General features: G+C 47.1%; 2 protein-coding genes across 3 annotated transcripts; one reads left to right on the top strand and one right to left on the bottom strand.

Moving 5' to 3' along the window:
- Positions 1-840: 840 nt before the first annotated feature.
- LOC122388205 (enhancer of rudimentary homolog) lies at positions 841-3467 on the top strand. The gene is made up of 4 exons (XM_043379084.1): positions 841-1234; positions 1790-1877; positions 2813-2933; positions 3150-3467. Exons 1-4 carry the CDS (start codon positions 1232-1234, stop codon positions 3247-3249), a joined length of 312 nt encoding a protein of 103 aa, XP_043235019.1. The 5' UTR covers positions 841-1231; the 3' UTR covers positions 3250-3467.
- Positions 3468-4085: 618 nt separating this feature from the next.
- On the bottom strand, positions 4086-12125 carry LOC122388204 (annexin A7-like). 2 transcript variants are annotated; one of them, XM_043379083.1, is made up of 3 exons: positions 11855-12125; positions 5888-6214; positions 4086-5665 (listed from the first exon to the last, which is right to left on the bottom strand). In XM_043379083.1, the coding sequence occupies exons 2-3, from the start codon at positions 6163-6165 to the stop codon at positions 5152-5154; spliced, it is 792 nt and encodes a 263-aa protein (XP_043235018.1). In that variant the 5' UTR covers positions 6166-6214; positions 11855-12125; the 3' UTR covers positions 4086-5151. The 2 variants fall into 2 exon arrangements, with proteins under 2 accessions (XP_043235018.1, XP_043235017.1); XM_043379082.1 differs by having other exon boundaries at positions 5888-6228; positions 11855-12081.
- Positions 12126-14033: the final 1908 nt, after the last annotated feature.

Raw genomic sequence — 14033 nt, 5'->3', positions numbered from 1 at the left:
GATCTAGTTGCTCACTAGTTCACTGAATTTACTTATTTCTCACCGAATACATCGGTTCCCTGGCGAATTTACTCACTTATCACCGAAACTGTGAAGAGTTCTTCAGTAGTTTCAAGCAGGACAGCGGAGTCGGAGTCGGAGTCGGAGTCGATTATGGAAACCCGAGCCGGAGACACCGAAAAAAATCCATCGACTCCGCAGACCTGGCAGAGCTGCGGACTGCGGAATCGAGAGTCGGAGTTAGTCCGTCGGAGTCGATAGTTCTGCCCGGAGTTGGAATCGGAGTTGGTTTTTGAAAGCCGGAGTCTGAGTCGGAGTCACCGAAAAATCCATCGACAATGCAGCCGCAGCGTATGAAATATTCGTCCTAAACTTCGCACCCGCACACAATTGCTCCACTCTAACTTTGACCTTGCTTTGACTGCGCTTCTCCTCTCTCGCATGTTGCATTGCTCGCATTCAAGGCCATATAACCTCGCATTACACGGCGTGCAGAAGAATCTCGCGCTACAAACCCGCCGCAAATTGCGGCGAAAAACGAAAATCCCGCGAATTGCTGCCAGATTTCTAGCTCTCATTATAGTATATTTTACACAGCTGCTCAGTTATCCCAGAAGTATACTAAAAATATGCCACATGGATATTTTTAGTGAAATATAAAAAGAAAAAGTGAGAAACCAGTAAAAAGAAGTAACTAAACTCAACAAAACAGTGAGCTGGAGAGGAACATTCGGTGAGAAATGTCATACAGTGAGCTTTAGAGCATTTTCGTTAGAATATATCCAAATAGTGATCCAAAAAGCAAAAAAGTGAGACTTCAGTAAAATTACGTGAGCCGATAAATAGCGTCCGATGAAATGCAGGATCAAGAAGTGCAGGATAAACCAAATGAAGATTTTCCTCCATTGCCCTCCATTCCTCATATGGTAGCACATAACGTAGACAAACATGGCGCATACCGTGAATCTCGCAAATGAACCGCAGTGTTGAATCCTAATATACGGCCTTGGTTGAATCTTGAATCGCACCGCGGACGGTGAACGCCATTGAACCACAGGGTTACGCTGCCTGCGGAGAGATATATTAGCTGGGTGTCGTTGAAATCTTATATTTGAATTGCTCCCGCAGAAAGTATTATTTCTACTTCTACTGTCCGCGCAACAAGGTCTACCTTGACCATTGATCTAACGTTTGAGGTGTAAGAAGCAGTGTTTGTTCGCAGCTCTCCATAATGGTAAGATATTTAGCTCATGCTGTTCACCCATAGGTACATACCCCATACATTTTGTTCATAAATGCTGATATAAAAAATGCTGTGAAACCTTTTCCACAGCATGCAGAATATACACAACTCACAAGTGACTGATCATCAATCACCATCACACCACACATTTCTCAAGAGGATCAGTTGATGTCAAAGACCCTTGTGTTACATTATAATTAGCCAAAACCTTTGCATCACTGATCTTTTCACCTTCACCTGGAGAGACATTAGATAGTGCAATTCATGCTTTTTTTGTCCGATTAAGATTTAAAGTGTATTCAGTAGTGCCATATTTTGCATGGAATTTTCAGGCCGCTGAAGAACTCCTCATGAAAACAGCTGTTTGGGTATTGTAAAATGTGAGTTATCTTGTAGGATCCTGTGAAACAGGCTTTCCAAAATGACTGTTTTGTGAGGAGTTCCTCAGTGTTTAAATTCCACTTGAAAAGAGCATGTCTGAAGGTAGGGTTATGTTTGTAAGACTTATAGGACATGTGGTGCATAAAACCTGCTCTTATGTTTCAGTCTCACACCATTCTGTTGGTTCAACCGAGCGCCAAGGCCGAGTCACGCAGTTACTCAGACTACGAGAGTGTCAATGAGTGCATGGAAGGTGAGCCTGCATGGGGGATAGTCTACAACTGATGCCATGGAAAATGTTTTCACCAGTACCTAGTGAATAAGCTTATCAAAAGTTACCTATTCAGTGCTAGGGCATTGGAAAATCATGAGGCAACATTTTGAAGAAAAAAAAATCATTCAAAATAGTTGTACTTTCTATTGGAAAAACACATCCAGGCTGAGTCCTTATAGCTGATGGCAGGTCGTTTTACCTACATTTTTAAGTTGAGCCTGCTATGAGCATTTCATTTGAACCAAAAACATCCAACATTTTTGTTTACACAAAAATATTAGATATCACACTCTAATATGAGTTACCTATCAATTGTTTTTGATCTAAAGTAGCAAGAGGCAACAATATTTTAAGTTGATGACATTTTTTGCAGAGATGAATTAGAAAACAGATCGCTTGGTTCATGATATCATGTTTGACCCTAGATCTCTGGGAAAGGTGTAAAACTAGTATTTCTCCATCAGTTCTCTCAGGATGTTCTTGTTTGATATATGAATGTCTTTAATCTCCATTCCCATGTTTGTTTACACTGAGCATTCACGATTCTTGAACCATATACTGTGATAAAATTGGTCACATCAATCACATTGTCGTCTGCCAAATGAATGCTGTGTACGGGCTGCCAGTGGCGGCTGGCACACAAACTAGCCAGGCAGAGGATCAACAAGGAGAGCCGGTTCAAAGCCCTTGGCACTCGGCTTGCCGCCCGACCCCACCTCATATGTTGGAGAGACAGTCAGGGGTTGATCCGGAGGGAAAGGGCGGCGGACACTGCATGTAGTTATACGTATGCCTCGTCGTGATAGCAACGCCATTTCACCAATGTATGGTTCGTGTCGCATCGCTGCAGAGGACTGTAACTTCAGGTCACGGTCGCTGCCTCTCCAGTATGACTGACCAGGCACTGTTTTTAGGTGTGTGCAAAATATACGAGGAGCACCTGAAGAGGATGAATCCGAATACGCCCAGCATCACGTACGACATCAGCCAGCTGTTCGACTTTGTCGACCAGCTCAACGACCTCTCCTGCCTAGTGTGAGTGTGAAGCACTCACTCAGAGACAGGAACTGAATGCTGTTCTAAATTTAATGTGTGGTTGTTTTTGTGACAGCTATGTGCATAATAAAATGCATTTGAGCGTGCTTCACGTTCATATTTCCAGCACTTGTAACAAACGTCCTTATGGCAAAATTATACCAGTGTACATATGTTTATTGACAAAACTAAGTTTCATCTTGTCTTGGTCTGCAGGTATCAGAAGAGCAGCAACACTTATGCGCCTTACAACAAGGACTGGATCAAGGAGAAGATCTACATTCTGCTCAGACGGCAGGCCTCCAAGGCCCAGTGAGCGGCAGCCGCCAACGCCCGGATCGGCGCTGCAGCGCGCGTCTCATGTGTTTCTCATCCTGGGAGAGGGCGGACCGAGCGGCCGTCCGCGGCTCGGGCGGTACGTGGGGAGGGGGTGGGAGGGAGCCAGGGGGACAACTGTCCATGTCGCAACTCCGAGTCCAAGTCATGTCCAGATGATAGCGTTGTCATTCTAATAAACATTTCGAGGTAACCATGGATGTCGTTTGTATATTGTGGGATGTTTTGGTTCAGGAACTCGGTGTGATTGGTCATTGATTTGATCCCTGCCCGACCGTACTTTGGTGGCTAGGATTATCTTGTCACCCAATGCCACCTTGCCAATAACGCTTTAACACAACACAAGAACATAGGTCCTAGGTATAGTCTGGACGAGATGCGCCCGACAAGATTATGTTGGGTGTTAAAGGTATGTTTCACGATTACACACCCAGGCCAGGGACTGTCGACGGTATGCCGCGCAAGGAACTGCAATGGGGTCCGGTTCGCATCGAAGTCAGGCGCCAGGAAAATGAACACCGTACTACCGATTGTGAAGACACTGAAGGAACTTCAAGAACAGATCAATCACTTTCTATCCATGTCATTGTTTTACGGTACCTTCCCCCGTTATGCCGGTCGGGCGCAGTCGAGTTCTTTCCCGACTTCAGATAACCAACGTTGGCCATCCGTCTACAGACTAGGGCCCTAGCCTGTTGATTTTGCCGTTAGGTTATGTATCCCTCCCCCCCCCCTACACGAGGATACGTGGCGAGTGTTTGGACCCTCCTCCCTCATCCAGATGACTCCCCATATGTCTCAGACGACACACACACACTGTTTCAAAAGCTCCGTCTATGTATTCATGTTTAAACATTTGCCACGAGATTCAACAGCGTATTAGCGGACATCACGTAAGCCACACTGAGTCCCGGCTTTTATGCCTCCCTTGGCAGTACCGGCAGCCAAGAGGCGTTGGACCTGTGCAACCCTACATAACCTAACACGAGCAGCCCGTTCCACAACCTTCGCCCTTCCAGGGTACCTATGGAAGTCAGCCACAGCCCGACTGGCGACGAGTGTGACTTATATCAACCACACAGCACGTCCAATCTAAAATGTAGGGATAGTACTTTTTCAGAAGTGATTATACTGCTTCTTTTAGTTTTAGCGACTGTTGTTTCTCGAAAAAGGAAAAAGTACTAAAAAGTACTATCCCTACATGAACCCCAGGCTGGTGCTACGCAACAAACTAAGCATAGGATCCCTGTTTCGGTTCAATCTAAAATGGTTCAATGTGTTCTTCAAACTTACGACAGCATGAAAGCGTGACACTTCCGATACGCGATGAAAAGAAAGCGTGACGCTTATAAATTGAAAATGGCGACCTCCTTCGATCCTCACATGCACATGTTCATCCATAAAACCGATCCAAAGATGACGTACACCCCAATAAGCACCAAGCAGGGACTCGGTGTCTCATCAGCACGTATATGGAGTCCTTCAACAGGAACGCAGTACAATGAACCTACTATATATAACTGTATAGTATAACTGCAGTGGAAGCGCGCATCTGACGGGTTCGCCAGACACTTCGTGAGTAGGCTTGGTAACGTTGCTTGCTCAGCACACGAAATTGAGGATTCTTTTGAAAGCACAATACATTCTGCATACACAATTTACTCCCAGAGAAGAGGAAACCGATTTTCAGTCCACTGCGAGCTGTGCACCACACAAGCATAGCTCTGGCAGATCGCACACAATAACCAGCCACAGCAGGCTGCACGAGTCCTCTTCTCACAGATACGACAGTATCGCCGGGCACCGTCCCCGCCCCGGTCCGACTGAGTAGTATTTGGGGGTGGGAGGGGCAGACCCTGCCAACAGAGCGACGGTCAGCCATCTACATTGGCCGCTTCGTGTCGCCGCCTTCCTGGAAGTTGGGGTTGAAGGGCGGCTGGCGGCCGGTGACAGCGTCGTACGGTGGGGGCAGGTCAGCTCCGCCAGAGGGGGGCGGCGCGTGAGCGAAACCGACCTGGGATGAGTGACCGCCCTGGGGTGGGTAGCCTCCCTGCTGGGGAGGATAGCCTCCCTGCTGGGGAGGATAGCCTCCCTGCTGCTGTGGGTAGCCTCCCTGCTGCTGTGGGTAACCGCCCTGGGGTGGGTAGGCTCCCTGCTGCTGTGGGTAACCGCCCTGGGGTGGGTAGCTGCCCTGTTGCTGTGGGTATCCGCTTTGAGGCTGCTGGTATCCCGTAGACGGTTGCGAGTAGCCCGCCGGCGGCTGGGGAAAGCCGCCCTCCCCCGGCGGGAGCCACATCTGCGTCGGGCTGGAGAAGGAAGTGCCTGGCACGTGCGAGGCGGCTGGTCCGTGCGACTGGAGGGGCGGCTGAACCACAGATGTGGTCGAAGTAACCGTCCTGAAAATGATCACAAACCAGTCATTTCTAGAGTAAATACACGCATTTTGGGACAATTTTACACTGAGGGACAGAATATACTGACAGATTGTAACACATCAGACAGATAGGGACAGAATATATACTGAGTGACAATTACCCTGACTGATAACATAGCATCAGCAGTTTAAGACCAGCATTGCTACTGGAGTGCGCGGTCGTCGGTCGTGAGAAGCCACTGACCTGCCGGACGGCGAGCGGAAGACAAAGCCGCGCCGCCGGCGGCGGCAGATGCAGAACAGGCAGGAGAGAAACAGCAAAAAGACAATGACGGCCGAGACGACCATCGCGAGCTCGCTGAAATCAGCGCTGCTCTCCCAGTGGTCGCACCAGAAGTCCTCGCCGTGCTCACACAGACACTCGGTCTTGTCATCGCCGTATTTGCCCGAACACGCTTCCGCTGCATCAAAAAAGTCCCGCCTCTTGCGAACCAGAGCTTGTGTCTGGTCCACGTCCTCCATTGTGAACTGACTTTCCTGGTGACTCGCTTGGCAGGTGACCGCTGGTGACCTGCCAAAAAGGACCTTTCATGACCTTTTAAGACCTACCACTTATGACATAGCACCCGGTGTAAACATGGACTGCAGAACATCATGTAGTCCAGTAGGCACTAGTGATAACTAAAGAAAATACAGGGTGTCCAAAAATTAATGTCACACCCTCCCACAATCTTTGTTTCGCCTTCTACTGCGCAATATCAATATAATTTCACCGGTACTGGCTCCCAGACCATATTGGCTACATTCTAGTCACGTGACCTTCGAATTTTTGTGACCCTGACCCGGGAGAATGTCTCTAAAGCTGAAGCCCACCAAGCCACGTCTCCAGCCGAAAACTTCTGCTGAACATGTTCAGGGCCATCTTTCAACAAGTCGGCGCCCCGGCTCATCGAGCTAGAACGACGAAGGACTGGTACAGATCGAATTTCCCAGCGGCCAGCATTCTGGGAGAAGGACAAATGGCCGGTGAATAGCCGCGACCTATCGCCGATAGACAATCTGTGGGCGATTGTCCTGTAAGAGGTGAGCAAAACGGCGCCAGGATAACCTGAACGCACGCTGACCAGGAACGTTCGATCTGTCTGGTCCAAGATCAGTCCACAGAAGCTAGACATGTTGATGTCTGATGTCCCGGACCGTATGCTTGCCCTCATCAGGGAGAAGGTTGGATGCATATGTAAGAAAAGCGCGCCTCTCATGTTTGTTATTTTCATGAAATTGACGCTGGACTAAGGTGTGACATTATTTTTCGGACACCCTGTAGATCACTTTAAACATGGGTTTTTGAACTGGAATAGCAGTTCCGTAGCTTGAGCTGAGACAAGCACAAATCAGGAGCTTTTACGGCCCAACGCTCACACTAGGCAAAGATATTCCATTTCTAGTCCCGAAAAACTGTCTTGCTGAGGAGATGCGTGCCTTGTAGAGATGTCAATCGGATACCGACTTTTTGGTATACCGATACCAACTCGGTATTTGGTATTTCAATCCTAATGTGTTTGGTATTTTGTTGGTATCATGAACCCTCGCTAATGTTTAAGAGGCTAAGGAATCGGTAAAAAGTTGGTATTTTCCTCATGTTCCCAAGTTGGTTTGGTTTCGGTATTTCTCCACGGTTTTGGTTGGTAATTGGTTTGGTATCGGTATTCCGATTTTCCGTAATTGACATCACTAGTGCCTTGCAGGGGTCATTTCCCTCTTTTAAAACTGTATAGTTCTTCCTACATTAACATATAGAAAATAATTTATTTTATAAAAAAAAGTTTTATTTTCTTTGCTGATCATTTTGAGCATACAAAAAATCATAAATCCATTGCAAAAAAAAAACTAATTTCGTGAAAGTCAACTATTCCCAACTTTTAAGGATGTTTAACCCTGTCATCAATCGCCAGAAATCTCGTGATTGCATTCCTGTGCCTCCAGTAAAAGTAGAAGAGCCTCAAGTCAAGAATTTCTACTGGAGGTGTTGCAACAGGCCCTCTTACTTAGCTACAATTGATGGCTGTTATAAGCCCTATGCATTTCAGTTCAAGACTCACGTAAGAAGTATGATCAATTGAAGCGTTTTCAACCTTTTCTGGGTGAGGATCGTGAGCGTCTGCATGGGGGACCATCTGACAGGGGCTACTGGTGAGTATGCAGTTATGCACTCCTTACCTTACCTTAGCTTACCTTAATTTGATCGGAATTTTAAAGGCCACTTGTCCTGTAGGGAACCGTTCTCATCGGGCTCGAATCCTTTGAGACTTGACTATCTCCAGTCAGGTACCAGGTACCTGAAGTTTGCCCACTGGGCGTCGAGTTCAGATTTGAACTGCTCAACAGAGCCGGCGCCAACCACTGACATGGGCAGACCGTTCCAGTCATTGACCACCCGGGGACTGAAAGCCTGTCTCCTTGGTCTTGACTCAGCTCTGGGTTTTGTGATTTTCCATGGATGGCCTCGGGTGCGGTCGGATAGAGCGGCAGTAAAGAACTCTTCTGGAGCCAGATCAACCCCTCCATGAAAGATTTGGTACACCTGGATCATATCACCTCGGCGTCGCCGATAAAACAGCGATGGCAGTTTCAGTGCCTCCAGTCGTTTCTCGTACCGGCGGTGTCTGAGAGAGGCTACCAGGCGGGTTGCCCTTCTTTGGACGCGTTCGACTAGAAGTTGATCAGCTCGATTGAATGGGCCCCAAGCTACATTGCCAAACTCCAGGTGAGGGCGAACTAGATTCTTGTATAGCAGGGGAAGAGTACACTCAGCAATCAGTTCGAACGACCGCCTGATCACTGCTAAGATCTGGTTGGCCTTTGCCACGGCTGCAGATGCTTGCCTCCGGAATTTTAGGAAGGTGTCTACCAGAATGCCAAGGTCCTGTTCAGATTCAGTCTCTTCCAGACACACTCCTCGCATTGTGTATCGGAGTTTGGGATTATTTGTACCCAGATGCAGAACCTTACACTTCTCTTCATTGAACGGGAGCTGCCATTTGTCAGACCATGCCACAAGAGCATCAATATCAGCTTGGAGGGCTTGCGCTCCCGTTGAAGTCGCTGCGCCATCAGCCAGTAGGGAGGTTTGAGGTCGAGTGGCGGTATGTCCTCCATCAACAGGCTGCATTGGTCGAGTAGGGTGGTCACTGACAGCTCTGGGTTGAGCAACAGCCAGCCCTCCAAGTCCAACCTCAGCTGCCTGAAGTTGGGCATCTCTGCCGCTCTGGTTCTGCCCTCCGTCAACAGGTTGCACTGGTCGAGTAGAGTGGTCCCTGACAGCTCTGGGACGAGCGACAGCCGGCCCTACGGCCTCTGTTGCATCATCCTGGCGGTCTTTGACGTTCTGCCTGGATACGCCGCTGTAGACCTTTGTGTCGTCGGCGAACATATTGATTGTACAGTTAACGGCAGATGGGATGTCATTGACATACAGCAGGAACAAGAGGGGACCAAGAACCGAACCCTGAGGAGCTCCACTCTCGACAGGAACCAGATCAGAGTGGCTTCCATTGACAACGACTTTCTGGTTTCTTCACGACAGGAATGCCTCGATCCATCGGAGGAGTTTGCCAGAGATACCGTAGCTGCGCAGCTTCCTCAGAAGTCGGTTGTGTGGAACAGCGTCGAAGGCCTTGCGGAGGTCCAGGCACACCACATCAACTGGGTCACCTTCCTCGATTATCTTACACCAGTCCTCCAATACCTCCAGAAGTTGTGAACTGCATGATCTGGGTCGAAGCCATGTTGGTCACTTGGTGTCTGGATAACTGGTTTGTGAAGGACAGAAACTCCATGAGCTCATCACGGATCTGGGACTCCATGATCTTACCAGGGATTGACGTGAGACTGATGGGCCGGTAATTCCCCGGGGTCTGCTTATTACCCTTCTTGTGTATGGGAAAGACTGACACTGTTTTCCATGAGGCCGGAAGGACTCCTTGGTCCAGGAAGCTTCAAACAGGGAAGCCAATGGACCAGCCAAGGACTGAGACGCCAACTGCAGAAGCTTGGGATGCAAATCATCAGGACCAGGAGTGCTGCCCGTTTTGAGAGAGGAAAGCTTGTTCCGGACTGCCTCAGCTGTTATGCAAATTGACTCGATTGGAGGACCTGAGAAGTTGGCCGTCGGTTCCGGAATCTCGGTTGTATCTTCACCAGTGAATATACTACCGTAAAACGGGGTGTTAAGGGACAGTGGGGTGCTAAGGGACAGTTGCGTGGGAAAAACTTTGAGTCATATTAAGTTCCTAATTTGAGAAGGTTAAATAAAAACTTGAGTGTGGTAGTTGACACTGTTTTGTTCTCGACTATAGGACAAAATGGAGTGGTTTTTCATGCAAGTGATTTGGTTCAAAAATGGTTTTGAAAATCATGCTACATTTTCATGAAATTGAAACATCTCCAAAACTCTGTGTGTACCACATAAACTAGTAGGTGTACAGGGAAAATGAATGCATAGGTGTATTGCCACATGTACTGCACATGTTTCCTGAAAAAGTTATACAAATCCACCCATTTATTCATCATCCTCTTCCTCTTTTCCGGACACATGCATATTTTGAGGTGGATGTGGGGTGCTAAGGGACAGGGAAGAAAAAATTAAAAATAATATCTAAATATAATTTCATAAAATTTTCTTTCAGTAGGCATGGAAAACACTAAATTCCACATAAAATAATGGCAAGTTCATGCTTTTATCTCTAACACATCTCAAGTTATTTAACAAAACACCTCAAAACTCCCTTGACACACTCTTTTACAATGATAGGTCAATGAAGACTGATGTAGGTAAATGTGATGTCATCATAAAAAGGCCAAAACAAAGATGGCAACATAATGATAAGTGACTAGCTTGAAAATGGGTTTTTGTTGATGACAGAAGGGTACTTTTTGGTTCTGTTTACCTTATAATTAGCACATTTTCCAGAAGCGTAAACAGCATTACATGTAATTGGCTTAAAGGGTCATTAGTGGTGAGTGAACCTGACTTGTTTTGTGATAGAATATGCGAAACATTTCAATGAATACATTATGTGCCCTTTCACACCCCAATTGTGGGCATTTGATGACCATTTCTTGGAATAATATAGGTGTCCCTTAACACCCCACATTGGGGTGCTACGGGACAGTGACAAAAAATAATAAAAAATAATATGCAGGTATATATTTTAAAACTTTAATGTAGCAGGCATGAAAAGCACCAAATTCCACATAAAATGCTGACAATATGATGCTTCTATCTCCAACCCTTCTCGAGTTATAAAACAAAACACCTCAAAACTGTCCCTTAACACCCCATTTTACGGTACTGAAAAAAACATTCAGGAATTGTGCCTTTCCCATGTCATCTCTCACAGTCTGCCCTGAGTCATCAGAAAGGTCATCAATCTTGGTCTTCTCATTAAAAACTTCTGCCCGGCTAAAACCAGTGAAAGGTCAGTTGTTGATTCTACCAGTTATTTAAAGGAAAGAGTTCACTTCCCTGAAATTAGGTTTTTCAATGGATTTGATTTTCTGCTCAGAATAATCAGGAAATACAATTATCATTTATCCTTTGTATAAAAAAGATTATATATTTTCTACATTTTAATCTGGGAAGAACATACAGTGGAATCCGCTTGATAAATCCACCTCGGTGACAAGGTGTTTTGGATTTATTAAGCAGCAGTTTTATTAACCAGAGTCAGCTATTTTCATTAAAGAAGCATGCATTGCAGCTGCACGTTCCGTTCCCGTGAAATATTAGCGTGTAGGCTAGCATTCTCAATTGCCATACTTATTCCAATGAAAGTGACAAGGGTCTCCGCCATCGGTGGGGTCGCGGGGGTCCGGACCCCCAATAATTTGACTTTATTAACACAGCCTAGTTCAATAAAGGTGTGCGTTTCAGGGTTGGATATCCCCTAAACCTGCCACCGTAGAAATACCCCTGAAAGCGACCAGCACACACTGCACATGTGTCACACCAATGAAGTCAACATATCCATCCACGCCTGCTATGCCAACACGGAACAGCCAAGCGTGCCTGCTTTGCCGCAAACATTTCTTTGAGGTGCATGTTGATTACGCTCTTTACAGCCCATTTTGGTTTGGAGGTGTACATACGCAAGGTGTACGACCAGTCGACCACAGCAACAGTGTATGTATATTAATAAGTATGACCACTAACCTCTTCCAACTAGTGTTGTATTCTTCGACTAATTCAGCAATTCATCGGACTTGCACCTACTTTTACAAAACGATTCCTGTTGCTAACTAGTCCCGAGTCTTCGTCCCAAGGTCGGCCTTGCCAATTGCGCTCCTATCGCTTTGTCGTTTATGCAAAAACATTGCGGCAGCACCGTCGTTACTGCGACACATCATAAGTGCGCTAGCACGGTGCTGGAACGCAATAAAATCGACCTTACAGACAAAGGATTTAGAGCGCTTCATTTTCAGACGTCCTGCGTCAGAGTTGTCTCTGTTTTACGGTGTGGAGTGTATAGTCAAGGGACAACACTATTCGACCGCCACCCTTGCAGCCATTCTATAACTCAGGAACTACTGGACCGATCGGAACGAACGAAACACCATTCGAATCAGGAGGTACGATTTTATCAGCCGTTTCGAAGCTCGTGACCCCAGGTGACCTCGGTGACCTCAAGAGGTCAACTCGGCATTGACGCCTATTGCAGCCATTCTATAACTCAAGAACTGCTGGGCCGATCGTGACGAAAACACCGCCAGTCGATTCAGCGTATGCGATTTCATCAGCCGTTTCGAATATGGTGACCTCAGGTGACCTCGGTGACCTTGGGAGGTCACATGACCAATGTGGCCTATGGCAGCCATTCTACAACACAGGAACTACAGGGCCGATGGCCCGATCGTGACGAAAACACCACCAGTCGAATCAGCGTATGCGATTTCATCAGCCGTTTCGAATATGGTGACCTCAGGTGACCTCGGTGACCTTGGGAGGTCACATGACCAATGTGGCGTACAACGGTCATGTGACCTCCCAAGGTCACCGAGGTCACCTGAGGTCACCATATTCAAAAAGGTAGATGAAATCGCATACGCTGAATCGACTGGTGGTGTTTTCGTCACGATCGGCCCAGTAGTTCCTGAGTTATAGAATGGCTGCCATAGGCCACATTGATCATGTGACCTCCCAAGGTCACCGAGGTCACCTGAGGTCACCATATTCAAAACGGCTGATGAAATCGCATACGCTTAATCGACTGGTGGTGTTTTCGTCACGATCGGCCCAGTAGTTCCTGAGTTATAGAATGGCTGCAATAGGCGAAAACGTAAAGTTGACCTTTTGAGGTCACCGAGGTCACCTGAGGTCACCATATTCATAACGGCTGATGAAATCGCATACGCGGAATCGATTGGTGGTGTTTTCGTCACGATCGGCCCGGTAGTTCCTGAGTTATAGAATGGTTGCCATAGGCCACAACGGTCATGTGACCTCCCAAGGTCACCGAGGTCACCTGAGGTCACCATATTCGAAACGGCTGATGAAATCGCATACGCTGAATCGACTGGTGGTGTTTTCGTCACGATCGGCCCAGTAGTTCCTGAGTTATAGAATGGCTGCCATAGGCCACATTGGTCATGTGACCTCCCAAGGTCACCGAGGTCACCTGAGGTCACCATATTCAAAACGGCTGATGAAATCGCATACGCTGAATCGACTGGTGGTGTTTTCGTCACGATCGGCCTAGTAGTTCCTGAGTTATAGAATGGCTGCAATAGGCGAAAACGTAAAGTTGACCTTTTGAGGTCACCGAGGACACCTGAGGTCACCATATTCAAAACGGCTGATGAAATCGCATACGCTGAATCGACTGGTGGTGTTTTCGTCACGATCGGCCCAGTAGTTCCTGAGTTATAGAATGACTGCAATAGGCGAAAACGTAAAGTTGACCTTTTGAGGTCACCAAGGTCACCTGAGGTCACCATATTCGAAACGGCTGATGAAATCGCATACGCTGATTCGACTGGTGGTGTTTCCGTCGCGATCGGCCCAGTAGTTCCTGAGTTATAGAATGGCTGCAATAGGCGTCAGTGCCGAGTTGACCTCTTGAGGTCACTGAGGTCACCTGGGGTCACTAGCTTCGAAACGGCTGATAAAATCGTACCCCCTGATTCGAATGGTGTTTCATTCGTTCCGATCGGTCCAGTAGTTCCTGAGTTATAGAATGGCTGCAAGGGTGGCGGTCGAATAGTGTTGTCCATAGTCAAGATAGTGTTGGTATAGTGCAAGTATTATCTGCAAGAATCTTAGCAAGTTTAGCGTTTGCCAAGGTGCGTTAACTTACTAGTCTCCGCGGTCTCACAATTATCGCATATTTTCATCT

This window comes from Amphibalanus amphitrite, unplaced genomic scaffold (genome assembly GCF_019059575.1).
Source record: "Amphibalanus amphitrite isolate SeventyFive unplaced genomic scaffold, NRLGWU_Aamphi_draft 000313F_arrow, whole genome shotgun sequence".
Classification (NCBI taxonomy): Eukaryota; Metazoa; Arthropoda; class Thecostraca; order Balanomorpha; family Balanidae; genus Amphibalanus; species Amphibalanus amphitrite.
This window is presented reverse-complemented; position numbering and strand designations above follow the sequence as displayed.